The 27,426-nt window shown below is 40.7% G+C and overlaps 1 protein-coding gene and 1 pseudogene across 1 annotated transcript; one reads left to right on the top strand and one right to left on the bottom strand.

Annotated features, from left to right (window-relative positions):
* The first annotated feature begins 862 nt into the window (after nucleotides 1–862).
* LOC135701544 (ATP-binding cassette sub-family G member 4) lies at nucleotides 863–26,480 on the top strand. Its single transcript, XM_065222377.1, has 9 exons — nucleotides 863–1,866; nucleotides 23,890–24,197; nucleotides 24,335–24,480; nucleotides 24,550–24,788; nucleotides 24,846–25,259; nucleotides 25,331–25,431; nucleotides 25,493–25,648; nucleotides 25,949–26,154; nucleotides 26,216–26,480. Exons 1-9 carry the CDS (start codon nucleotides 1,557–1,559, stop codon nucleotides 26,355–26,357), a joined length of 2,022 nt encoding a protein of 673 aa, XP_065078449.1. The 5' UTR covers nucleotides 863–1,556; the 3' UTR covers nucleotides 26,358–26,480.
* Nucleotides 6,129–14,989, bottom strand: LOC135701553 (uncharacterized; annotated as a pseudogene).
* Nucleotides 26,481–27,426: the final 946 nt, after the last annotated feature.

The following is a 27,426-nucleotide window of genomic DNA, read 5'->3' as shown; positions in this document are numbered from 1 at the left end:
GTTTTAATGCACTGGATCTGTAAATATTGTTAATACCTATGTGAATAAATGTTAAGTTGAGTTGGACTATCTGGAAATATATGTGCAATGTTGTGTGCGAATGGACGAATGTGTTGTGTTGTGTGTGCAATTGGCATGAAGGAACCTTAGAATCCCCACCCCATAAAAAGGCAGTGATCTTCAATACCCCCCTAAGCGGTGTTGGGAAGGGTCCGGTAACTCAACAAATTTCTTGACCCCTATCCATTTGCAAAAAGAGTTCTGTACCTCAAAATCAGTGCAGTACGATTTTGATGGCTTAAACAAATTTTTCATTTTTGCTTCAATTTTGCCAAAGGAATCAGCCCTCTATCTCGACAAAATGTTATACCTAACTTTTAGGAAAAGATGAAAAATGTCAAGCCTATCAACTTTGCTCAGTACGTCACCTACTGCATCGTTTTCATGGTGCTATAATTAAGAGCGTTTTTGTAATAGACTTTTAAACCATTGTGTAAATGCATGAATTTCAACATGCCGACAAATCACAATCACAAAATTTCCAACAAGTAGCACTTACAATTCAATGTCCAACAATCTTTCTTCTGCATTTCCCGCTCTCACCAATCGTCGTTCATCTCCCCCGAAATCCCACTTGTTTGCTTCGGAAGCCGCTATCAGTACTTGATTATTAATTATTAATTTACCATCTCTCCATTATTGTAAACACATCCAATCACGCAAACCCTCGAGGAGCCTGCAACCGTCGGTCGTCGTCGTCGTCGCAATTCGAGTGAACCAACCAACATCGATGAATGAGCAAAAGTCAACTTAGAAGTCTCGGATCGCCACTGTGCTGTATAAACTGGAAGCGAAGGAGGTCTCCATTGCGACTCCCCAGCGGTCAGTCAGTTGTTCTTTGTCTCCGGTACGAGTTAGATCGGTTTATTATTTGCTCGCAATCGCGTCCCGCACTGCGCTCTTGCTCGACTGTAACAACACACATTCACGGGGTGCGCATCATCGTCGCCGTCGCCACCGTCGTCGTCGTCGTCGTCGTCGTCATCGCGTGTCTTTATCGCTCAAGAAATCAATCGTTTGCCGTTCGTTGTCTTCTGATAGCGCGCAAATATATGTACTGAGTTTAAACTGTGTATACAATTGAACACTGAATGAGAGAGCAAGGGAGAGTTGTGCTAATCTTCGTTCAGAACTGACGGCGGAATCCGTCTTCATTAGTTCACTGGACGGCGGTCAGAGTGGACGGTTTTTCCTTCGGTGGTGTAATCAGGTTTTTCCGGGCTCGCGTTGATTCTAGGCTTCGGAAGAAAAGTGAACCGGGTGTACTTGACTGGTTTTGTGTGTAAATTTTTTGTGCAAAAGATGGAATAAAGTGGCTTTGTGTGATCAACTGGCAGTGTTTGTGTGACTCATTTGGAAGTATCGTGTGGGATATCCGCAAGGAAACTCGACTCTTGTTGACAAGGGAAAGAAAGAGTGACATTAAATCCAAGGTACAAAGTTCAAGAGAGATAGAGTGTACGTGACAAAAGCGGTTGGTGAAGAGACAGACAGCTATGGATATTCTACAGCAGGAGGTGCGGGGTGGTATAGCCCTGTCTTCGCTCAGTTCGGATCAGCATGCGCCGATTTACAACTCGACGACGGTTCCCTTGAACCGGAAGGATTCAAGGCATTTGGATCAAGTGTTGAATAATACCGGGCATGGCAATGGCAATCACAACAACAACAACAGCAGCCACTTCCAGTCGCACAATGACATCGAGGCGCACCACATTAGGCCGTTCCAGAATTTGCCGGCCCGCGAACCGGTGGATATTCAGTTCAAGGATGTCTCGTACTGCGTCAGTATGGGATTTAGGAAAGGTTAGTAGGCGAGGAGAGTGTTCAAATGTTTCGTGCAGACGCATGGTTGTCTATGAGGTTAATTTTCACTTTTAACCATATCAGAGTTCTGCATCATACATGACAGCCAACAACACTCCATTATTGTTAGTTTTATTTTAAAGCATGAGGACAAAGTGATGTTTAGGCAATACATTTTCGGGGAAAACAGTGAAAAAATGTCACTGCTTCTATTTAAAAGTGACGTCCGGAGTTCTGTATTCTTTTTTTCTATTTTACACAAAATGACGCGAATTTTTTGCAACCTGAAATGATGCGTTGAAAAAAACTGCTTTTGTATTTTTCGAAAATGCATCAAAGTAAATTGAACGTTAAACATCCATCAAGGTGCACATTCTTAGCTTTGCTTGTATCGTATTCAACAAATCTAGCAATATTTTTTTTTATATTGTGGTAAGCCTTCCGAGGTTAATAAAAAATCTGTTATCTGAACAATTTGCTAAATAGATTTACGTCACATTTTCATCTCATGATAGATTATCGAACAGTAAATCGTTCAGAAAATGCAAAAACTAGCTCCATAATGGTGATCATATTGACTGCTATTGAACCTATTGGTTACACTCGGACAAGTTTCGGGGCAGTGGCCAGAATCTGCCTTGAGCCAAAATCTAACAAGCTCATTGCTGGTCACATTTAGCCAAAAGCTAGCATGTGACATATCATATCATATATCATATCACATGAACATTAAATAACAACACCATTGCCGGTTGAGTTCCTTATTAAAGAGAGTTGTCTCCTGCCCTGAAGCGGTCCTTGATTCGGCTGACAATTTTGTTCTTGTGCGATTGCCAACTTTTGTCTCCGTGCCAGTGAACCCTGGCCACTGGAGGGAGATCTACGTCGGCGGCCGTGCGGAGGAGTCGGTTCGCCTCGTCGAGGAGAACGATCCTGTTGTTTCCCGACGTTTTAGCGAGAAAGGCAGCGGCTTTGGTAGCAGTAGCTGCGATGAAAACGAGCCGAAAAGGTAGGATACCGGCTTCAACGCATGCAACGTAGCCGTTGTACACCGGTTCCAGAATCTGGACGGCTTTCTCGGCGGCAAGGCATGTAATCTCTACACCGTACAGCAGGCTACTGTGGATGATGGCTCGAGCTACGCGGAAGCGGATTTCGCGATTGTTGGATCGGTGGGGGCGGGAGATGGTTTTAATCAGGTTAGACCGACTGCGCCAGTCCTTCTTTACTTGTTGGAAGTGCGGCTCAAAGGATAAATTCCGATCCCAAGACCCTCACGGTGTTTTTGGTCGGTATTGCTTGTTGTTTAATCATGATTTTCATTAGGTTTAGAAGCCAACAATAGTCATAAAACTACATAGTTACTATATATAATGTAGTATCCGGTACCGATGAGTGACAATTACTGACACAGCGGAATGAGAATGATGCTTTGGAGCATCTCTTAACATTAAACGACGATTCTTTTCTGCATTCTGAATCGATAATTCATAGTTAAAAAAAAAACTATGAAGGCTCAGCTAACCAAGCCAGTTAAGACACGCTGTTACTAAGCCGGAAGCGATGGGTTCGATTCCCGACATGGTCCAGAAAATCATTGAGCTGATCGTAATGAAAGCAATCCAAAATGGAAAACGACACGGCCCAATGATGAGTTTGAAGGAGTCGAAATGAGTTAATTGTAATTCTATTAGGCCCGATGAGCATTGGGAGTTGCCTGAAGAACTTGAATAGCGAGGGCCCAGGGACTTCAAGTACAATTTCAGTGCATTTGTGCAAAGGGGATTTTAAGGGTAGGTTGGTAGAGCATCAGAGATCATTCCGGCAGACTACTAAGCACAATTGGTGTGAGTCCCGTCGACCAACCCTGGTGTCTTTTGAAGCAAGTTAAGTGGTCTTCATCAACATATCCAATGAACGAAACATGATTCACGGATGTCGCGCATTTTAACAACAGTCTCAGTAATCTTCAATGGCAAGTTTTATAAGTTTTGTGGGTAGCATATATTTTTTCAGTTGTTTCTGTCCTTTCCTCCTTGAATTGTTTTCCGTCGATCTTGTTTTCCTCACCGAGTACCAATGCTAGCAACGCCAGGAAGGCAAGCTTCCACTCCTGGACCCTACCTATCGACCCATCAAACTCATGGACCAGGGACTAACGGCTTTACTTCCCTTCCGAAGGAATGCGTGATCAGGGATATTATGCCTCACGCTTATCACTATACCACCGGCGCCGCTGTTTCTGTCCTTTGAACCTAGTTAAATTCAATGTAGATGTGAGAGAAAGAGCAGACTGTGGCAGGAAAAATACGGCCGTGCAAAAAAAGAATCGTGTGTATGTAACTTTAGTCATTTCGACTAACAATCAGACTTGATTTCGGGCCTGTTGATATGCCCCTTAGCATGATAGACTTACTCTTAAAGTTGACTATCCTTATCTTCAGCATCTGGAGGTTAACTGAATTTTATCTTATGATTATTATATATTATCTAAAGCTAACTTAATAGTCCCAATTTCCCTGATGATCTCTGGAATTGAAGCTACCAGTAGCCAATACCGTGGAGTAAATGCAATTTTCCTTGAATTTACTATGCATATGAATCTTTCAGATTTGCCTTTGGTTAATTCACACTGAGCCCAGATTTTTCAGTTTTCCGGTAGTTATAAGTCTTCAGGACAAAGTTTATTCGATTGAGCCTGAACAAATAAAGTAATTAACAAAAGAAAAAAAAAATTCCTCAGGATACTTTAAAATTTATTCAACTTAACTGAATTAGTTTAGATTGGGTTTTCTGGATTAGTCTTTGAACTTTAAGGGTGATATCTCCGCCCGGAAATATATTTTTCAAACGATTTGATTTTTCTAATAATATTAAAAAAAAAGGTATGAGGGAGTTAGAAGGAAAGGGGTGTCAGTGAAGTTGATCGATTATCTTAATCGACTATCTCTTTCGTTAATAATTCAGTTTCAAACACATTCCTTGATTCGTGTACCATTCTGGATACTAGATGAGAACCTCTTTTATCAAACTATGTGGTAGAAATAGCGGAAAATCTGTTTATAAAGCTGTGGCTATCAAAAGAGAAAGTTGATGAAGAGAATCCATCAAAGTCGCTTACACCCCTTTCCTTCTAACCCCCTCATTAAAAAATCCAAGAAAATCAGGTTTTTCATTAGATTTCGGAAAAAAACTACACCTAAAAACATAGAATTTTTGGTGGTTTTTTAAGTCAAACTCAAACAGAAAATCAAAGTAGGTCATTTGGCTGATCGTTTCATCATTTGGCGAGGAACTGCTCTGCTCTGATTTGAGACAAACCCCATCGACAGACACGTCAAATTATATTATTCAATTGAACGTAGCTAGGCTTATGGGTCTTTGTGAAAATTTGGTTGAATCTGGTCAATCACAAATATTAACTACGGCCATAAATGCAAGTAGAGAAGCTTTTTAAGTTTATCGGCAACATTTTGGGATAGTTAAACTCATATTTTAAATGTATGGTAAGATCGCTTGTTTATCGTGTATTTTGTAAAACTTTTCGTTGTCGTTGGTGTCACGCTATAATGTGATATGAGGGGCTCGGTGACCTTAGAGCAACCGTTTTTACTTACTGAGCAGAACATCATGAGTCTAATCTGAAGCCCATCCACATTCAAGATTCGTCAATCGTTTTATTTGTTAACATGACTACATGGTAATAACAGCAACTCGATGATTAAAAAGGAGCTCGTCTGCCTAGTGGCAAACGTTTTTGCTAACTGAGAAGCAGACCGTGGGTTCATAATTGTTAGGACATCAATTCAGCTTATCGTTTATCAAAACGAACCCTGCTGCAAACCCCCAATATCCCAGTGATTCCTCGTGGAAGTACAGAGGTGTTCTCGGCTTCCATTAAAGCGAGTGTCACGTCAACACATTCCTACCCCTTCTTTTCTTGACCTGTGTTCGGGCGCGGCCGGCACTGGTATTGCATAGTTTGAGATCACCAGTTTTTACACATTGAGGATGATTGCTAGTCCCAAGCATCGTCTATTGGTTCTCTGTGTAATTACAGCTGGTCTGGCAATAAAAGAGTAGCAACCGTGGGCGGTCAATCATGCTCATGCTCATGCTCATCATTTTGGGATAGTTAAACTCAGAATTTTCGTGATCCTGAGCCAAACCCACCTTTATGTGTTAGAAACAGCAGTCGGTGGTTTATGCAGGACGTCAATATAACTAATCAATATAATAATTGACATCTTGCATAAGCTACCGACTGCTGTTTCTAAAAACGCATTCTAGAGCATTTTCCTGAGCTGAAATTTAAGAAAATGTCTCCCATAAACTTAAAAGTCTTCTCTTCTTGCATTAATAGCCTTACAATTCGTAGTTGCTGTTCGTGATTGAGAAGATTTAACCGAATTTGCACAAAGATCCAAATGAATAGGGCTTGGGATTATAATTCCATTCTCGGTGTGCAAACTTCGGATCAAGATCATAACGGCACCACGTCCTTACAGTTTTTGAGGTTTATTAGTCAACATCCATTGTAACGACTGTGCAATGGAATGTAAAGGAACTTGGAATAAACCCACGAGTTTCTGCTTAGTATGCAAAACGGTTTCCACAAGGTCACCTAGCCCCCACATTATACAAAACAACTGCAACAAATGAGTGTTCATGCCCGAAGATTAGTCAAACGAAATTACTTCTTCGAAAGCAGTCGAAAAGGTTTTTAAATCTTGATCGACCAATCATAACAATCGACCCTAAATATCAATAGTTTCGTTCCGATTTACAGCCGGAGTCTAAGAGGGAACGAATATTGTTATTTTATTTATCCTATCAAATTCTTTAACCTATCAAATTTTAAGAATTTGATTGTAATCCTTCTGAGAATTTGACTCCATTGAAATTTTTCCCAATTTTTCCTTTAAATTTATGGCAAAACTCTAAGCCTAAATCTTTCAAAATTATCTTCATTAACTCCGTGCAGTAGTTTTAGGAATTCCTTTCGAATTCACAGCCATTTTTTGGAATAAATTCTATTGGAATTCTCTTATGAACCTTCCACACAATTTGTTTGAAATTATCCCCAGAACACTCTTAAAATTATGTTTCTTTTTGAAGTCCTTAAAAAAATTTTCACATTTTTCTCAAAATTTCCATACAAGCCTCCTCAGATTCACGAAGGAATTTTCCTTGAAGTTTACTTCACAACTCCTTTTGAAATCTTATTAAATTACCTGATAAATTTAAAACTTCTTTTCTTGGCCACAGAAATCCATCCAAATTTTTCTCACAATTTATGAGGACTTCATCGCATAATAATGTTGAAATTCTGCTCAGAACTTCTCCTTCCAAAATTATGAAAGAATCTTCCTTAGTATTTTTCGGAAATCAACACTTTGATTCCCTTCTGACGTAAGCATCTAGTCGATAGGATTGGAAATCGCAGCTATTGCTGCCTCTACCGCTGTACGTGCCCCTGTCATCGTCAACTGGAGGTGCTGCAACTTTACCAGGTAGAATTTCAGTGTAAAAAGTTAGATCTCGGTGCCATCTATACGGTTGAGTATCCAACTATCTGATTATGTCCAGCATTGTAAAGGTCGCGATGTTTCACCATGTTTACCAAGGAAAATTTGTGCGAGTCATAGTGAATTTTGACTAACTTTTCCAATACTAGTTAAATAAATATGTGAGAATCTTTTCTGAAGACACCAAGTCACGGAAATCCTTCGTTTTGGAGTTATCAAATTTATCTCGCTAGATTGCATTCCAGGTTCACCCTGGCTGTTTATCTTTAGCAATGCTGGCTTCAAAAATCGATTCAAGATCCATTGCTTCAGCTCATTCGCTAAATGTAGCACACTTTGGTTTGAATCCGCTCCTGCTCGATCCTTCAAACCCGAACTTCGCTTACCCAGTCCCAATACCACTTTAGTTCTATCCAGGCCAGTGACAAGACCTAACAGCAGCGTTTGACAGTAGGTAGCATGGGCTCAAATCGTTTATTTTGCTGTTTTGGGCCCGCTGTCACGGTATAACACTTATAACGCCTGCCACTGGGCTGGTTCTATCATAATCTTTGGAGCTTATCATAGATAGAGAATACACAAGCACAGACATCCTTACTTGTGTAACCTCTAGATTAATCAAAAAGTTCGTCCGTTAGATCGGAGAGTCGTGCCGTATTTCACTTATGATGTAGAAGAAAAAGTTTATCCCAATCTGCCCAGAATCTCAGCCATTCCCTCCTCGTTGATAGAGGATTTCTCACCGCAAAACTGTGTTGTACATCAGCCACACTTGTTGTTCGAAGTCGTCCTTGGATTTGGCTTGCACATGCAATATATCCAAAGGCTTTCCTTTTAAGGCCCTTAGAACTTGCGTTCATGTGCTTCGATGAAGAAGTCGATCCAGACTGCATTTTCCGCATCCCTTCCAATTGTTTTGAACTAATCAAGCAATTCATAGTTTTTTTTTTCAAATAATTATTCCGATTGTATAAGATTTTGATATACGTGCTATTTTAGTTGACCTCGTATGTTTATAAATAACTAAACAAAATATGAATGTCATATTTTTTAACACAATAACATCGAACGCAACACTTCTTGCACATTTCGTATGAAAAATGGTTCGTTTCGTCGATTATGAACAGTTCCCTGCTTTCTCATCTATCTTTCGAATCCTCCTTAGTCTTAAAATTATCCCATAATATATGAAATTTGTCTAATTACAATTGCTTTTGGCCATCTTTTAAGCACCTTCATTAAATCTGGATCTCACTATATTTAGTTTCTTATTCGTTTTGAAAAATATGGCATCGCAAAAATTATCCATTTGATGAATTGAAATGTTTTAAAGAGACAATTGAACTTGCTGCTTCAACAATGGCCTCATTTCTTTTATAAATTTCCTAATTATGATAATACTTAAATTGAAATGTAAAGCTTCTTATCAAGAGGTATGGCGATTGCCTGGAGGGGCTTGCCGAAAACCGAAATTCAGAATAATAACAAACACGCCAGATGACTCGCAATTCTTAATTCGTGCCATATCAATAGGTATGTGAAAAATCCCGTCGTGCCATCAATTTATGTTGCTTCAATATAAATAGATGCTGCGACTGAAAGCTGTTGCAAATGCGATAGTACACCGTGGTGGCGTGGTTTAATAATGACGAAAAGGCTAACGATGTTTTAAAGCGTGGTGAGGTTATCAGATTATCGGTCATTCTCTATACAACCATCGATGAGGTCACTCGTTCAGAATGCATAAATTTCACCATGATGGAATCCGATCGAACGGCTTTGTGTGCAAACTAACGGGTGTTCCAAGTGGATTAATTCTTATGTTGTTTATATTTGGTTAATTTGCTTACCACGTTCATATCAACCCATGTACTGCGATCCGCTATGATCAGCTATTCTAACGCAACGTATATCACGGTCAACTGGTTTTGACTCGAGTTCTGTTCCTACTTCCTTCCTCGCTAAGCACTTGTTACAAACCCACATGAATGAACCCACCTATGGCTTAGACAGCGCAGCTCGTTTTTGCCATTTACAGACCGCCATAATTCACACCTTCTTTTCGCTTTCGACGCAGTCTCAGTCAATCAACGGGTCAGTCGTTCGAGTTCTACACGAGTGAGGCTCGTGTACCATTAAAGGGCAAGCAAATGGAAAACCAGTCGACGTCTGATCGCGTCTGATCGCGCACACGGATGGCAATGAAGACGATGCAATTGATCGTAAATCGGCCGTTTCATGATGGCTGTAGGCTAGGAAACACTCACTGTATCTTCGGGAGAATGTCGCAATTGACGTAGAACGAGCAGCTCCATGAATTGATTATATAACGAGCCGGGGGTGTTCGTTAAGTCACGATAATGTAAACGGGTTGCCTAATGGAACCACTTGGGATGCAGTGGAAAATTTTCAAGGCTCAAGGTTCTAGGTGGGGATGCCATTAGAAGGCCTTCACGGGACGATTGTTTCCTGAGTTTGTCCTACTTAGATTGGCTATTAATAGCCACCACAGATTGCAATTTCTTTGTATTCCACACGCGCGCAGAAGTCGTCGACCATCATCGACCGTCGATCATTTAGTTGATGCTGGCGGTGCACAAAGATCCTCATTATCAGTGGATTGGGTCGATCATCGATTGTAGGCGAACCAGCTGTCGGTTTGACTGCACCAGTAGATCATTTGTGAAGGTGGCATCACGTTCGGCAGCGTGACTTCCGAGGTGAATGACTTTGCAAAATCAGCAAACTAAAGCACAAACAAGGCACAGTTTTGCGCCAAAGCTAAGGGCGGCCGCAACGCGATGACAAGAAGGGAACCCGATCGTGCTGTTCTGTTTGCTTTTCGTCTACTAGCCAAGTGCTAGCAGCTGAGTCAGAGAAGTTCGCTTGCATCGATGGTATTCCTAATGAATTAGAACGAATTGGAAACCTCACTAGCAGTTTTATAACAGTGAAACTATCATCATTATCCAGTATGTTAATGTATGATAAGTTATATAAATTACCATACCTGACGTACGCCAGCAAATGATTAAAAAACTCATCACAGTTAATGCCAAAAACCTGTTTCTGGACCGCCAGTGGAAAAGTGATTCATAAAGTCAAACAAAGAAATCCCCAAAAATCGCATCCCGCATCCTTTGCCTTTATCCATTCATCACTGCAAATCACTTGAGCAAACGGCAGGTACGGAATCGCTAATGAGTCCGGAATACACGGAACACTGGCGAAGTGACCTTCACGGAAATGTCCCAGCCGCAATCATTCGGAATAATGACCATATAAACAGCGTAGGGAAAAGCAATCGGCCCCAGCAAACATCGCGCTATGAGCAGAACAAAGAAAGTGAACCCCTTGCTCCGAACGTGAAAAAAAAAATCATCAGCTCCGATCGTGTCCTGATAATCGACGTGTGAAACAGCTGATAAACATGTAGGATGGAATGACGGCGATGGCGCGGCGCAATCCTATTCAGTCAATTGAACGCACATTACGCTTTCGCGTCACACACTTCATTATCATATGTGCTGATCGTTTTACGCTGTCGGAATAATTCCTCTTCCATTGGTTCTGCATAACAGTGCTGGACTGGCTGACTGACTACCGTCTGTAATGGATGCATATGCTGTAAGGAGAAGATGTCGTGTTAATTTGCAGTTGATTGCATTCTAATGATATGTATTTAATGCAATCGTTTGCATGACAAGTTAATATTGACTGCCCGGTTGAGAAAGATAGAAGGAAAATTTCATAACAATTTGGATTTAGCTTGTGGGTAGTCGGTAGAACTTTTCGCAACTAGGAAACCTCCCCACTGTGTTGAGCGTTGTCTTGTGTTACGGATTCAATCTGAGTACTGAGTACAGAAGACGGTACTAATTCTCTTGTAGGCTTCTCAGTAAAAGTATGTTATTTCCCAATTAATTTGAAATAGAATATGAATTTATTCTCACACAGTGTGCACAGTTACTTTTGTTTTATGCCGGGATTTGCTCATCCTAGTGCCCGGCAACAAGTTTTACTGCTATTCAAAAAAAAATGTCGTTTGCTTGCTCACTTTCCTACACTCAGTAAAACTTGCCTATTGGGTAGTGTCGGTAAAACTACCGATATTCGGCAAACGATACAATGTTTGTAGGATGCGAGTCATTAAAAATGTAGTCGAATCGTAATGCAAATTGATTAAGTTGCACAGGTACGGATGGCAATAGAAAAGTAATTTCACGAAACATTGTTGTAAGCAGATTTATTGGCTAGATCCATCCTGTGGCAATTTCAACTAGAAGCTTGTGATGATCATCTGTGTGAGTCTTATTTGCGTGAGAAAAATTTCAATCACTGAACTAATGAAAATAATTGACTTTTCCGACCAATCAATTCATCATTGGTGTAGCTAGAAAATTTATCTGGAGGGGGCCTAGGAGACACCTGATTTATTTATTTGACGGAGGATTACGTCTTTCGGTACCATAGTCAACCGCCTTACGAAAAGTGGTCATGTTTTGACCACTTATAACTCTGTCAAACAAGCCAATCGATTGGAAATATTTCTACAAATCTGCTGAAATGAACACTTTGTAAATTTTCAATAGGTCACTATTGAAAATTACACAAATGTCCAACTGTTGCAATGGTGCTCAAGATTATCACAAATTGCCTGCAAAAAGTGCTCTCCCTAACACAGATTTCAAATTCGATCCATCCGATCTCAACGAACGGTGGTTATTCAATCACTTTGTGTTGTGGTGTCCGGTCGGTCGTCATCATCAGCAGCAGCAGCAGTGCTTTCAGTGTGTGGCGTTGAACATTGTTCTCCAGTACACAACGAAATGCTGCCCGCAAGCAGCGAGCTGCAGCCTATATGAGCGTCCATTCACCGAAAAAGGAGGAAGAAGCCACACCGCTACTGATCGGATTCAGTAGCTCTTCGTGAGTGATTGTGGGGCCAAGGGCGTCACCCTCGTTCCAAACAACATACCCTAATAAACAAATATCATAAACAAACTGTATCCCGGATGGGTAAACTATCCCACAAATAGTTTGGATGATACCCCGAACACGTCGTTAAGCTCTCTTTTATGGTTATTTTTATTAGGGTACAGCTCGCCACCCTCATCTCTGTTGAACACCCTAATAGCTCAGCATTACTCAACCATCGCGACAAAACTGTTAAAAGTTAATTTTCATTAAACGTTCAAAAAGTGTGTGGTCAAATTCGTCAAGTATTAAAGTATTAAGGCAGAGTTTTCTCCTGGACGTCAGAAACAAGCAAAACTATCTTGAATTTATTAGATTGATAGCGAACATCTCGCGATTGGATAGTTTTAGCAAGAAATTCCTCCAAAGAATTTTCGCTTTTATTATTATTATCTATTGAATAAATCAAAAATTCCGTGCTTTTTGTGCACGAAAATGCGTAATTTTGTCATCAGAAAACGAGGCGTTTCAGTGATGGGAAAAAGTGGTTTCCCTAACACAGTCGCCAAATATTGATTCCGAGCACGTATTCCTTCGTCAATTCTACGGTCATGCCTTGAATACATTTTATATCTTGTATGGAACATTTCAGTATTTTTTTTTTTTGCTTTTGGTAATTGAAATTTGTTTACTTTTCGCATAGCGGAAGGTATTTTCTTACTAAATATAATTTCACTAGTTTAAAATTCATCAATCTAGTGCCAACATTTCAAAGGGGCGTAATTGCATTTGTAAACAATGACTTTCGTCTTCGATTTCTCGTGAATGAAAGCTCACTCATGAAAATGAATGACACCAGCACTGCCCTTTTCAGCATAGTTGTCCCATTCGTTAAAACAGCAAGCTGAGAAAAACGCTGTTGAAGTTTTTTTTTCTCCATGGGCTCTTATGGATGGGACAACATAGTTTTGTTATTTTTCGCGACATTTTCTGAACAAAGTAGGATTTTTTTCGTGTACATTGTAAAGTGATGGTACTTGACAATAGATTCCAATGTATAACTCATAATCGCCAAAAATGCTAATGGGACTGTTATGCCGCACAGGGCAGAGCAGGTAGAGGAATGTTTCCTGTACCAGCTAGCGTTGGTAATTTGGAGGGGTGGGCTTTTATTTGCGAGAAATCGACGGCTAAAGCCATTGTTTACAAAAGCAATTACGCCCCTTTGAAATGTTGGCACTGAATTTACTACATCTGACACCATCTCGCGTTTTGATTTTGCAGACAAGTGGTCTTTACCTGAAACTTATTTTAGTGAGCGGGTTTCTGTATAAAGTCTTTCAAATAGCGCACGTTGAGTATATTTTTATAAAATGCCAAGTGAAGTTAAACTTTAAGACACACATACTAGTGAAATTAAATTCGGCGCATTACACTTGTAAGTTCTGATCCAAGCTGAACACCATCCATTGCCAAAGACTATCGGTTCGTGCCGTCTATTTAAATAATATGATTTGAAGTCAAATGACTCGCTAGCGTCATCTGGTAAATGCATTCTGAACTGTTGTTGTGTTAATCATTAAATAATCTGAAAAGCTTTGCTTACGACAGCAACATTCCATCCAGTCGTGCTGTAATGATAAAGCATTTTAGAAGTTAAATGGTACACTAGCCCTTCCTGGTGAGATAATTCTGAACTAAACTGTTAATTACTAAATATGTCTTGTTAGCCAGAGGTAGCAAACTTCCATCTAGGCGAGCTGTCAAGTTAAGGGAAACAGTTAGAAATGCAAGGGCACACTACCGCTACCTGGTGAGATGATTTTCAACTGCACTGTCAACCATCAGGTTTTAGCCATCTGGACTACATTTCTAAAGACATCAACCTTACATTTTGTCAATATTCCCAGAAGATAGCAATGTTTTACCTAATGTATTAATGCTATAATTATGTGTCAATTAAAGCCACACCACTTGCATTGAAAATAACCACAATAAGTACTTAAAACCCTATTCGAGTTATCATATAAACTTTATATGAAATATAATATCTATTCATTATTAGGGTAGCGCAGCCTAGTGGGGAAAATCTCAACTGAACTGTCCACCACTCATTACGCCATGTGCATCTAAACAACTTTGCTGAAGACAACATCCACCTATGATGTCGGATACTTGAACGATTCATTCAAGCTAGTCGTTGATAGCGTTAAACATTAAACTATGCCTTCCTCGCCACATCCACAGACTAAATAACATGGCGAAACCTATTTGGATCATAAACCAGGTTGCACAATGTCATAGGTGGTACGATCGCCAAACTGATTGTAAGAAGGAGACCCACCTTCATCCGTTGCTGTTAGATAGTAATGTGTGATTAATTACTACCTCTTAGAAAAGTATGTGTCTCTCTCCAACAGACCAAAGCTGTCCTGGCCACGTCCTTGCATCTGGTTGGGAAAGGGGAGGAATGTTAGTCCGACACTTACTTAAGTGAGATGCAGAGAACTCTATGACCCCTCATAAGTGTCACGGGAAGGATGGATTTTTGTTAGTAGGGAGGGTAAGCCATAGGATACGCCCAGCCGGCGTTGCTGGCAATCGTTATATCAAGCATTTAATAAATAGAAGCTGTAAGTAGTTTATCTGTGCGTTGTTGCTGCCCATTACCTAAACATATTATTCAAAACAGTCTTCAGATTTTGGAAGTAAGAAACGTTATCAGTTCGATCCTGTTGCTCTGCAATTTTAAACTTTGCGCCTGAAAATGTTTGTAGATCCTAAATATATGCACAATTCATTTTGATGTGTAAAAGGTTATTAATAGTATGTGGAATCGTAGATTAGAATGAAGATTCGCCCTTGGCCTAACTCCCACTGTCTGGCAGTGGTATTATGTAGAAAATCTGGCTGCAATCATTTCTTATGAATGCAAAGAAGCTTGAACCCGGGAGCCAGAAGGTGACAGCTCTAATTGTAGCTCCAATAGCCCATTCCAAAGCTATTTTCACACATGATAAACCCCGCTCCAATACATTATCGATGCAAATATACACCATTGATAATGTACTGAACCTTTCAATCAAGCAGTAGTGTAATACTTGATTGACACGTATTTAGTAAGTTTTGAAATAATCTCTTGAATTAGATAGATATTTCCTATCGAGGACAGAGGAACGAAAAGGTAAATATTGCCGGCGCCGGTGGTGTAGTGGTAAGCGTGACTGCTTTCTTACACTCCGATGGGTCTGGGTTCAATCCCAGTCAAGGTCGGTGGGATTTTTCTGAGGCATAAAAATCTCTGGTCACGTCTTCCTTCGGAAGGGAAGTAAAGCCGTTGGTCCCGGCCCATGTGTGTTGAATGGGTGCGATATCCTACGCAGGTGTGAAAGCTGCCTTCCTCCACATTCGATTGCCGTCAATGGATGGCAATCGATGTCCGTCGGTGATTGGCACTAGATTGCGGATAAATAAAATCAAATAAATAAAGGCAAAAAGGAAAGGAAAAGATAAATAAACTTAGCTGAGCGTAGCTACCCGTTGGTTTGAACAGTCGGCACCACATGCAACGGATAGGAATTTGAAAATTTTCACTTAATGCACTTTTCAACATCACTTCTGTACTTTCAAATTAACACTTTTTGAAATTGTAAATTTATAACATTTCCACTAGAACGAAAACGACGCAGCAAAACAAAAACATGTCATTTTCGTAGCGCGGCCTACTTCGATCTTCATGGCAAAACCTACACGGCGAATGAGAACGACCCAAATTTGAGTTTAGTTCACTCATAATCGCCAAAAGTGCAGGAACTCAGCAATGAGTAAAATTTTTCTCATGTTTTCCCGGTTTTTTCGGGCATTTTCCAGGGAAAAATGCCCGAATTTGAGAAAAGTAAAGATTGGATTCACTCATTCTATTAGACTACTCCGAGACTGAATAAAATTTTCGTCAATTTCCTCATTTTCCGGCAGATTTTTTAGGTTTTCCACAGGAAACCATGAGACAAATTTACTCATCGCTGAGTTCCTGCACTTTTGGCGATTATGAGGGAACTAAACTCAAATTTGGGTCGTTCTCATTCGCTGTGTATTCAGATCATATCTGAAAATTAGACATTTGAATTAGCTGTCAGTTTGTCGCAAAGTATCAAATGCGGTGCGCCAGGTGCGTTCTCTTGGCGTGACTCATTATAAACCGACTCTAGTTTTGAGGAGAACTTCAGAGTAGTTCTGAGGAGACCTTCAGAGTTGTTCTGAAGATAATTTCCGAGAACTCCAGAGAAGTTCCATTGGCCTCTGGAAAATTTAGGGAAATTTATGAAACTCCCTAGGAGCACCCGGAACATGTCTGACCAGCGTGGTCCTGAGTACTTAATATGACCACCAATGTTCTTATTTTTGAATTCTCATATAGTTTGATGTGTCGCATATAAGTGTTGGTTCAAGAAGATTCTAACCACTTCCCCGGGGTATCCGGAATATGTCCGGATGCGGCCAACGTAGTCCTGAGTATTTAATATGGCCACCAATGATCTTATTTTTGAATTCCGCTGTAGTTTGATGTGTCGCATGAGGGTGTTGTTTCAAGAAGAATCTGACCACTTCCCCTGGGGTACGCGGATGCGGCCAACATGGTTCTGACTGCTTACTACGGCTGTGGATGATGATTTGGTTCACGTCTTGAAGCTTCTGGTTAATTCAAAATTACAAAAAATTAAACTGAAAACATTGAGCACTTCTCAGATTCCCGTTGCGGTGAGGTTGCGTTTTTCCAAAATGTTGATAAAACGCATTTTAGTACAATCCCGCTATACCGCTATCATTGTGTTCAGCTCTTTACCGACATAAAAGACGCTGGTGTGACCGAGATGCTCGCGCTCGCTATCAAGTCATATCGTAAAGCATCGAAAGGTGGAAATTCGTACATGCAACGATAACCAGTAAGTTTTTTTTTTTAAATTAAATGTTCGATTCTTTTTTGAATAAACGAATGTTTCGTACTTTTTTCGATACACACGAAAGACAAAAATCATCTATCAACCTAAATTCACTCAAAAATGGTCTACCTAGTTTTTGAACAGCTCCTCAGCTACAAAAACGAGATTTCTAGAAAGTCGCTACGTTGTTGAAAACGGTTCCACCTGCTTTCTTCTGGTCGGACTCGATCACCGTGATACAGTGGCTCCGATCATCACCTGGACGTTGGAAAACGTTTGTAGCCAATCGTGTGAGTCAAATCCAATCTGCCACTCCAGTCGAAAAGTGAAATCACGTAGCTGGCTCCGACAATCCCGCTGACGACATATCCAGAGGATTTGATCCAACCGAACTTCTCCACAAGGCAAGGTGGTGGAATGGGCCATCCTGGTTGAAGCTTCCACCTGAACTTTGGCCTGCAGGAGCGCTACCAACGAAAGAAACAATAGAAGTGTCCGATGTCCGATGAAACAACAGAAATGGATGACAGCCATCCAAAGCACATTCCATGAAGATTCGTTCTCCAAATGCTCCAGCTTTTCCAAGATCAGTCTCATGGTGGTTGCGATTTCTTCAAGCTCTTCGGGACCGTGCAATTCTTCGTCGTTCGAATGCAATCAATTCAGATGTGCCCAACAGGTCAACTGAGTCATGCCAGCCACTCAACTCCGACGAACTCCACTCGGCCGACCGAGTCCTCTGTCGACTAGCGCAGCTGGATAACTTCCAAGAAGAGCGGAACGATCTTGTCGCTCGTACAAACGTAACGAAATCGAGTTCTTTGAAGTGTTTAAGCCCTACGTTGATTAATTCTGCGTTGATCCGCGTCGGAGGACGCCTCGACAATGCCGAACCATTTGGTGTAACTATGAAGAAACCATAATTTCGGTTCATATCTATCTCAAAATTCTCCAGTTCAATCTACTTTAGATCATTTTTCGATCAAATGTAAGGATCAAAAATTATCAATGATTCAAGTCACTGATGTCTTATGATTATGCTCATTCAACTGTTCAGCAGGCAACATTGGTGTTTATGGCGCGTAGAATAGAGGACAACATTCATGGCTATGTCACACTACATAATACAGCCCAAGTACCAATTCAGTAACCATTTGACATTCACTCTGATTTATGATGGTTTTATAGCGGCAATTAACAATCCATTCGGATTAAATACAGCATTTCAAAGTGAAATACATTCCTGCCTAGTAATTCAGATTTTTGCTGTTTTAAAAAACTTATATATACTGACGAGAAAGTCAAAAACTGTCTTGTTTAAAAAATAAAATCAAAATAATTCTCAATCCTTCCTTTAAACTGTTCTGTAATTCAAGCATAAACGTCATTAGCAATTTTTTATTAATTTTTAGATATAATACTTTATAAACGTATTCTATCATTATAAAAGCAACCATAAAACCATTAGGTTTTGCATTAGAGTAGAAAGCATTTATTGTTGCTTTTTAGGCTTTTTAATGTGCTTCATAAACTCCCGATGTACTCTGTTTACAAATTGAGCTTAAAGATGGTTTCTCATAGTTAATAAAAGCCAAATTTATGACAAGGAAATCTCGAAGGATAGACGAAGTAGGATGAAAAATTCAAGTCGATTTCAGCAAAATTTCCTTCATTATAAGAACCAGCACACCATCACCGACTAACCATCTGGCGGAGAAGAGTAAAGTGAGCGTGGCCCTCGAATTCATAAAACATTTCCGAAAGTTTAAAAACATACCAGCCTTCTCCAAATCTTGCGAATAGATGACAATTGAAATAACAACCACTGAAACTGTTAGTTAGCGGAGATTAGCTGGTTTCCGATCCATTTTAGCGATTTTATTCGGCAAAACAATCAAACCTTTCAAAAATTTAATTCAGGCGTATATCGCTGCATCGTTGGATAGTGCACTTTTGTAACCATCCGGAAGGAAGGGATCTTTTTCGGGAACGATTGCGCTCCCATCTGTTCGAAATGCGATATGTTGTAAAACAGTATCGCAAACTATCTGAGTAACTGCTCCCAATCCATCAGGAGAAAACCGCCTGGAAGAACCCAGGATCCCACATCGCAACTATCGAAAGATAAACAAACTTTTTGCAGGCAAGTTTGCCTCCATAAATGCTGCCATAAATCTGATCAAGCAAAATGGCTTTAGATAAATACAGTTCAGCCTGCAAGTTTTCTTCATAAAAACCATTTTAAAACCTTATGAATTTGTTAAGGATTTCTTGAAAGCAAAACAACTTTTTCACAAATGACCCATGAAAATCAACTTGTATGCCACCGCCATGTTACACACTAATCGAGTCAGTACGGTTATACTGAGTTTTGGTTTGCGGATCTGTTCGGTAAAAGTTTAAAAATCTGTGGAAAATTTATTAATGAGAAAATTTGTTCTGAACTTGTACATACTTAGTTTCGTTAACCCCATTTAATGATAGAAAATAAAGTTGGTTGTTTTCATGGATTCCTTACGGATAACGGTCATTTGAATTTTACCGAGTTTTTCAGCAATTCAAAAACCCAGTACACTGAAACCTCCGTTAACGAAGTCTTTTTCGCTCGGAGATGAACCAGCCTACGGCTAAAAATCTCCTAAATAAAGAAAGAAAAAAAAAAAAAAAAAAAAAACGATGTCTTTTTTTTACGCAGGTTTCAATTTACGTCCCTCTTTTAACGAAGTAAATTCCAAATAACGAGTTTTTTTTTGCGAATATGGGAATCTGGGAAAAACTATGAAATATCCCACAATATGGGTATCTTTGGAATCGGAGTGAGATGTAGGAACCAGAAACCCATGTCTGACGTCATCTATGAAATCTATGTTTGACGTCATCTTGAAATCCAAGATGGCGGCTTCCGGTTACAGAAAAACTTGGACATTCTGCCATATAAAGGGTGATACGGTCAAAATTTGGTCAATATCAACTTGACGTATTTCTTTCAATTTTGCATTTAAAAAACCTGAACACCCCTCATTTTGAAGGTGTGTGTGTGTAGAATGTTGCTCCTATTTTGATTTTGGAATTCACTCTTCAGTTGTCAAAATGCCGTCCAAGCAAGAAGAGCAGCGTATCAAAATTTTGCTCGCGCATCGCGAAAATCCGAGCTACTCGCACGCAAAGTTGGCAAAATCGCTAAAAGTTGCCAAATGTAATTAAAGTGTTTGGGGAACGTTTGTCGACAGCCAGGAAGTCTGGATCGGGGGGAAATCGAAAACCGGAAGCCGCTGAGACGACAAAGAGAGTTGCCGGTAGTTTCAAGCGAAACCCTAACCTCTCTCTCCGAAATGCCGCAAATAAGCTGGGTGTATCGTCTACAACCGTGCATCGAGCCAAAAAACGAGCCGGACTATCGACTTACAAGAAGGTAGTGACTCCAAATCGCGATGATAAACAAAATACGACGGCCAAAGCGCGATCCCGGAGGCTGTACACGACGATGCTGACGAAGTTTGACTGCGCGGTAATGGACGACGAAACCTACGTCAAAGCCGACTACAAGCAGCTTCCGGGACAGGAGTTTTATACGACAAAAGGAAGGGGAAAGGTAGCAGATGTTTTCAAGCACATGAAACTGTCAAAGTTCGCAAAGAAATATCTGGTTTGGCAAGCCATCTGTACCTGTGGCTTGAAAAGCAGCATTTTCATAGCTTCCGGGACTGTCAACCAAGAAATTTACGTGAAAGAGTGTTTGAATAAACGTCTGCTGCCTTTCCTGAAGAAACACGGTTGTTCCGTACTGTTTTGGCCGGATTTGGCATCTTGCCATTACGGTAAAAAGGCCATGGAGTGGTACGCCGCCAACAACGTGCAGGTGGTTCCCAAGGACAAGAACCCTCCCAACACGCCAGAGCTCCGCCCAATTGAGAAATACTGGGCTATTGTCAAGCGGAACCTAAAGAAGACCAAAAAATTTCACCGATTTACACGCGTTTTCCCTTGACCAAATTTTGACCATCACCCTTTAATACAAGACCACTTAAAGTGAACTAATGTTATAAATTTGGATATTCAACAAGATTTTTATACCTTCAGTTTCTATTTTAATTATTTTGATAAGATCGGATTCATAAATCCTTTTCGATCTTGATTGATGATTTCCTAGTGGATGAAGCAAGCGGCTAGGGGAAATGGCTCAGAAAGAGTTTTTATTGTTGCTAAAAAATAGCTTTTGTTGTAGCTTTCAAATGGTTCTCAATGTGTTCGTCATACAACCCTTTGCAGTAAATTAATCCTGAAGAGCTTCGAGAATACACCCTTCAGAACCTTCTCCAGGTTGGGCCAACTAGACATATTCTAGTCTTAATGAGGTTTTGGTGGATGCATTAACGGCAATTGGGACCTCCCTTAGCTCAGTCGGTAAAGGCACAGCTACAAAGCAAGACCATGCTGGAGGTGGCTGGGTTCGATTCCCGGTCCGGTCTAGGAATTTTTCGGGTTGGAAAGTTTTTCGACTTCCCTGGGCATAGAGTATGATTGTACTTGCCACACAATTATACTAATGCAAAAATGGTACAGGCATCGAAAGCTCTCAATTAATAACTGTGGAAGTGCAATCTAGAACACTAAGTTGAGAGCACGCAATAAGCTAATATGCCATACGCAATAAGCTTGAAATGCGAGGAAGAAGAAGAAGATTAACGGCAAAACAGCCTTGACCAAGGTTTTATGAATGTTGTTTTATAGTTGCTTTGTGGTATTTCATAAAACTTAAAATGTTACTTGGGAGTGCTGCCCACAGTACAGTTGCTTAATTTGCCATAGGATGATCAATCTCTTAAACAATTAATAACTATTTAATTAGACGTTTGGCTGAAAAACAATTTTCTGCAAAGTTGTAGCTGATTAAAATTCCTATAAGAATAACAATAGAATTTGTTAACAGTACAATATGCAAAAAGGCTAGAAGACAACGAACAAAAAGTTTTGTTTTCCCATAGTAATTCCCATATAAACTTCAAATGGTTTGTGCCAAGTCAGTTTGAAAAATGGATCGATGGCACAAATTTCAGAAAAATGCTTAAAATTCGAGTTACGAGGGGTGCTGTTGCGCTGAATTTCAAAATGCAAAAATGTGAAAATTGTCCATAATTGTGCACATGTCCCTTTGTCGAAGAGCGACTTATAGCGAATTCGTTTATTATTCAGTTCCAACCTGGATCGGGTATCAAGATTGGGTCTGCTTGTTTTCTAGCAAACGTCAGTTTGATCGTTTGTTTTTAAAACCTGGCACGGGTCGAGGTTCGCACTGACAAAAAGTTCGGGTTCGCACGGGTTGGAACTGGTTCCAACCCCGATAATAAACGAATTCGCTATTAGTCCATGCCTACTGATCTTTTTCGACCATTATTCATGTTATCTTGCTGATTTTCTGCATGTGATAATACCAAATCAGCCCACCCTCAAATGGCGCATAATGGCAGTGCACCAAACCTCTCATCACGCTCGCTGTAAAATAGCTAATAAGTAGGTGATTTTCAAGCGTTAAAAATCGTAATCGAGTTGCCTTCCCACCGTTTGAAGGACAGCTAATCAGGCACATGCTGAATCGCACCATTATGTGGTAATTGTGACGTCCAATTGGGAAATCAATCACTGCTCTAGTTCGAATCCAGGAATTTCCTACCAAAGTCCGACGCAACGGGCCACGCAATAAATCCTCATTGCTTCACTCAAGTACAGAGAAGCACGCCTCTATCCACCTACGACGACGCCGGCGATAAGACGCCACAAATCAACCTTTGGTACCGCAACACGTCATCTGCGAGCTATTGACCGAACAAACCAACTACGATATGAAAGGAACTTACCTAATCTTGATAGATTTCCTCGAAGGAGGCAGGTGGCAAATGGCTCGAGAGAGGTAAGCTTTGGCGCAATTGTTTAATTTTTATAAGGTAACATGCACGTCACGATAAGATTTGAAATGATTTGCTGATAAGGGTTGATTTTTTTTTCGGCAAACCGTTCAGGATTCATTGACTGTTTAATAATGCCTCAAGGCCTTACGGGTGCTTGATTTTGTTATTTCCCTTGCAAAATATGTTTGTCCAAGTGGAAAGTGTTTACTATGGAATTGAATGTGACCAAAACAAGTTATTTTTCACTAGTTGAAACTAAACAATTCTGAAGCTTATCATCGAACAATAAACCCCCCCTAGGCAAGTGTTAATGTGGTACGGCTCAACGCAAACACACTTGAACTTACTATCGGGGTCTGATAGTTCTGTTTTGTAAGAACTGTTCTCGATGGAAAACTTAGCTCAAAGTCTACTTTTGAGCGATTGCGAATTGAAGGCTGAAAAAAAAGGGCCGGTCCCGGATGCAAGTTCTCTATTTACAACCGTTCTTATCGCGTTGTGAAATTTGTAAACTATTTCTTAATAAACCATTCGAGTTGACCGGTTGAAGTCCCCTCGTAGAAACGACCTTTGAATTTCTGTTAAGCTACATCAGCTGCCACTGCTCCCCCATTGAATGTAAAGTGCAATTTCATTTTCAATCTATTGCAGTCGAATATTGATAAGATATGGATGACGGAATTGATTGCTCGCATGGTTTTAACATCCATCTTTGCTTCTGAATCGTTTCAGGCCAAAAAGAGATCCTCCATACAGTCAATGGAAGGTTTCCGGGATCGCAGCTCATTGCCATCATGGGACCATCGGGGGCGGGAAAGTCCACCCTGTTGGATGTGCTGTCCGGCTACAGACGGACCGGTGTCGAGGGAGCGGTTTACGTCAACGGGCGCATTAGGAATTTGAACAGCTTTCGGCGGATGACCTGCTACATAACGCAAGATGATCAACTGCAGACGCTGTTGACGGTGCTGGAGAACATGCGGATAGCTGCGGACTTGAAACTGGGTCCAGAGGTTTCCAAGCACGAGAAGGAGTCGATTGTAAGTAGCTGGGTGTATTGAACGAAAGCCATGTAGTTTAAACGGCCCCTTGACTGGAAAAATACATAATCAGAACTTCCGAATTTCGGTGACCACTTGCATAAAGCATTTTATACAACATCCTATTCTTACTACAGATCGAGGACATCCTGACGGTTTTGGGCTTGTACGAGCACCAGGACACAATCACTAGTCGGTTATCGGGCGGTCAGAGGAAACGACTGTCGATCGCTCTGGAGTTGATCAACAACCCGACGATCATGTTCTTGGACGAACCCACCACGTAAGATCCATCTTAACCTTCCAATTTTGTTTTTAAATCGGAGAAAATCAATCGTCATTTCATTTGCAGTGGCCTCGACAGCTTCTCCTGCAATCAGGTGGTGGACCTTCTGAAACAGCTAGCCAAACAGGGCCGCACGATTATCTGTACTATCCATCAACCATCGGCCAAACTGTTCCAGGAATTCGACCAGGTTTATGTCCTGTCCAACGGCGAGTGCATGTACCAGGGCTGCACCACCAACCTAGTGCCGTTCCTGCAATCGGTGGACATGCCTTGTCCGGTGTATCACAACCCTGCTGATTACGGTAAGTTTTTCAAGAGATCGAAACTGATCAATTCTAATTCGCGTTCGATAATTGCAGCGATCGAGCTGGCCTGCGGCGAACATGGCCTGGAGAAGGTTCAAACCATGGTGATGGAAATGGGCAACGGTGAAAGTACGGAATGGTTCAGTGACAGGCGGAAAGTGCTCAAGTTGGAACAACTCCGGAAGAAGTATCCACTGAAGAAAGTCATCGAGCAGCACGAGGACATGCATGCCACTTCGCAATGGCACCAGCTGGAGGTTCTCATCAAGCGAGGGATAATTAAAGCGAAACGGGATGCAACGCTGACACATTTGCGCATCGGAGTCAACATCAGTATCGCTTTAATGCTTGGGTTTTTGTTCATCGATGCCGGTAACGAGGGATCGCGAGTGCTGGACAACTACAATTTGCTGTTCTCGATCCTGATGCACCACATGATGGCGACGATGATGTTAACGGTATTAACGTGTAAGTTTCTGGGTCATTGAAGTGGGAGGCTAAAGTTGGAACTGAATTCGACGAATCATTCTTTTTAACAGTCCCCACCGAGATGGGAGTCATTCTGAAGGAGCATTTCAATCGATGGTACTCACTGAAGAGCTACTACCTGTCTGTGAATATAATTGATCTACCTCTGTCGGTGAGTTGCATTTTCGTTCCATTTGCCGTGATTACTCAAACAAATTTTGATTTTCCAACAGTTCTTCTGCTGCTTGCTGTTCACCTGTATCATCTACTTTATGAGTGGTCAGCCAATGGAGTGGTTCCGATTTGGAATGTTCTTCACAATTAGTTTCCTCATCGTGCTCATAGCGCAGGGTATCGGGCTGACCATCGGCACCTGGTTCAATGTAGTGGTAAGTAGTGCCTTCTATTTTGCATGATCAAAAACTTGGAGCACTTGAAAAGATTACACTGTGGGTAAAACTAAATTGCTAATGACCGATGGTTTCAGAAAACCCTTCTAGCAACAGATAATCTCATTTGAGTTGTTTGACAGCCATTAAATCAATCAATGCCTCCAATTAGCATTCAGTTGGCAATAACCATTAGTTAGTGATCATGAGAAATATAGTTCAAACCACATTATCACCACTCCAACAATTCGCACAATTTGCACTTTCTGTTTTATAATTATTTGTTTTTCGCTACGTCAGAATGGCACCTTCCTCGGCCCCGTGCTGTCTATCCCGATGATGATGTTCGCTGGCTTCGGTGTCACGTTGCGAGATCTGCCGGGTTATCTCAAGTGGGGTTCGCACATCTCCTATCTGCGGTACGGCTTGGAGGGATACGTCAATGCGATCTACGGCGAAAACCGAGCGACGATGGACTGCGAGCTGAAACCGTACTGCCATTACAGGTGGGATCATCTGGATCAAAATCCTTGACCATTGCTAACGGAAAGATTCACCTCATTTCAGGTACCCCGCAAAGTTCCTCTCTGAGATCGCGATGGAAGGCGATCAGTTCTGGAAGGACGTCTACGCCCTGACCGGAACGTTGGTGCTGGTTCGCGTGCTGTGCTACTTTGCCCTCCGATGGAAGGTCATAGCTGTGCGATAAGGCAAATCAAAAGCGTGACTTCGGAATTTGGAAATAATTCCCCAGTTGAAGAAAAAGACTTCAATAGGTGTTGATATTCGCCAACATTCGTGAATGCATTATTGTTAGCTCGGAAAGGGTTGTGTGCGTGCCAAAAACTAAATTGCCAAATTTCGATACAAAACACAGAATAGACGAAACAAATGCACAAAGCGGTTCACTTGTATTGTGTATATAGATTACAATTTTTATTCCAAATAGTGCTAGTGATATTTATTTGTATAAGGAAAACTACCAATGTTCATTTTTTTTTTCGATTGCTTGTGCAATATTTTGAAATATGAAATAAATAGTTGAAAGTTATTTGCGTTATCCGATGTTTGTTTCCTGAGTTCCCATTTTTTATAATTTTTAGAAAATGCAGAAGCCATGAACCGATTAAATTATAGTGTTTTGGCGGTTTTAAACAATTTCGTAAACATACGAACTACGTTAAACTGAATTACAATCACTTTTGCAGCAAGCATTAATCCAATAGTCGCATAGGCGGTGGTGGGCTAGGGGGGACATGGCCCTAGCTGACGAGACATAAACCATAAAACATCGGTAGTATGGGGGAATCTACATTTAAAAAATATGGGTGACGAAAGATGTGCACTGTTTCAATTTTTTCAAACAGAGTTTTTCAGAAATTCAGGGTCCTTCTTAGAAATCAATTAAAATTAGTAGAAGCTATGACTTAAGAGATTGATGTTAGGTCACTTCCTAGATTGTTGGGAATGTTATATAACTTCAAGAAACTTCGTAAATTTTCAGAAATGTCATAGCAGAATTGCAATACATTTAATAGGAGTTCAGCTATTATTGTAAAAGCTCAACGAACTTCATCAAACGTTATAGAAATCTTTAGAAATTTGGGGAAGCTCGTTAAAGTTTTGGCATTTTTCTTTACTTTCTTTGAGTTTCTTTAAACTTTAGTGGCGTTGGAGATGTTCAAGTGAAATCGCAGGAATGCTTGAAATCTAATATAAATTAGGAGAGCTTTGATTTATCTTTTTTTTGAGAATTCGCCCAGGTAACACAGCCCTAT

The sequence above is a fragment of the Ochlerotatus camptorhynchus genome, unplaced genomic scaffold, assembly GCF_037179485.1.
Source record: "Ochlerotatus camptorhynchus isolate MF236.1 unplaced genomic scaffold, CSIRO-AGI_Acam_v1.1 ptg000167l, whole genome shotgun sequence".
Lineage (NCBI taxonomy): Eukaryota > Metazoa > Arthropoda > Insecta > Diptera > Culicidae > Ochlerotatus > Ochlerotatus camptorhynchus.
The sequence above is the reverse complement of the archived record's forward strand: the minus strand, read 5'-3'. Positions and strand labels throughout refer to the sequence as shown.

Coding starts and splice junctions, on each gene's coding strand:
- LOC135701544 (XM_065222377.1), top strand. CDS start 1,557: ATGGATATTCTACAGCAGGAGGTGCGGGGTGGTATAGCCCTGTCTTCG. Junction 24,198..24,334: donor AGCACGAGAAGGAGTCGATT/GTAAGTAGCTGG, acceptor TTCTTACTACAG/ATCGAGGACATCCTGACGGT. Junction 24,481..24,549: donor TTCTTGGACGAACCCACCAC/GTAAGATCCATC, acceptor TTTCATTTGCAG/TGGCCTCGACAGCTTCTCCT.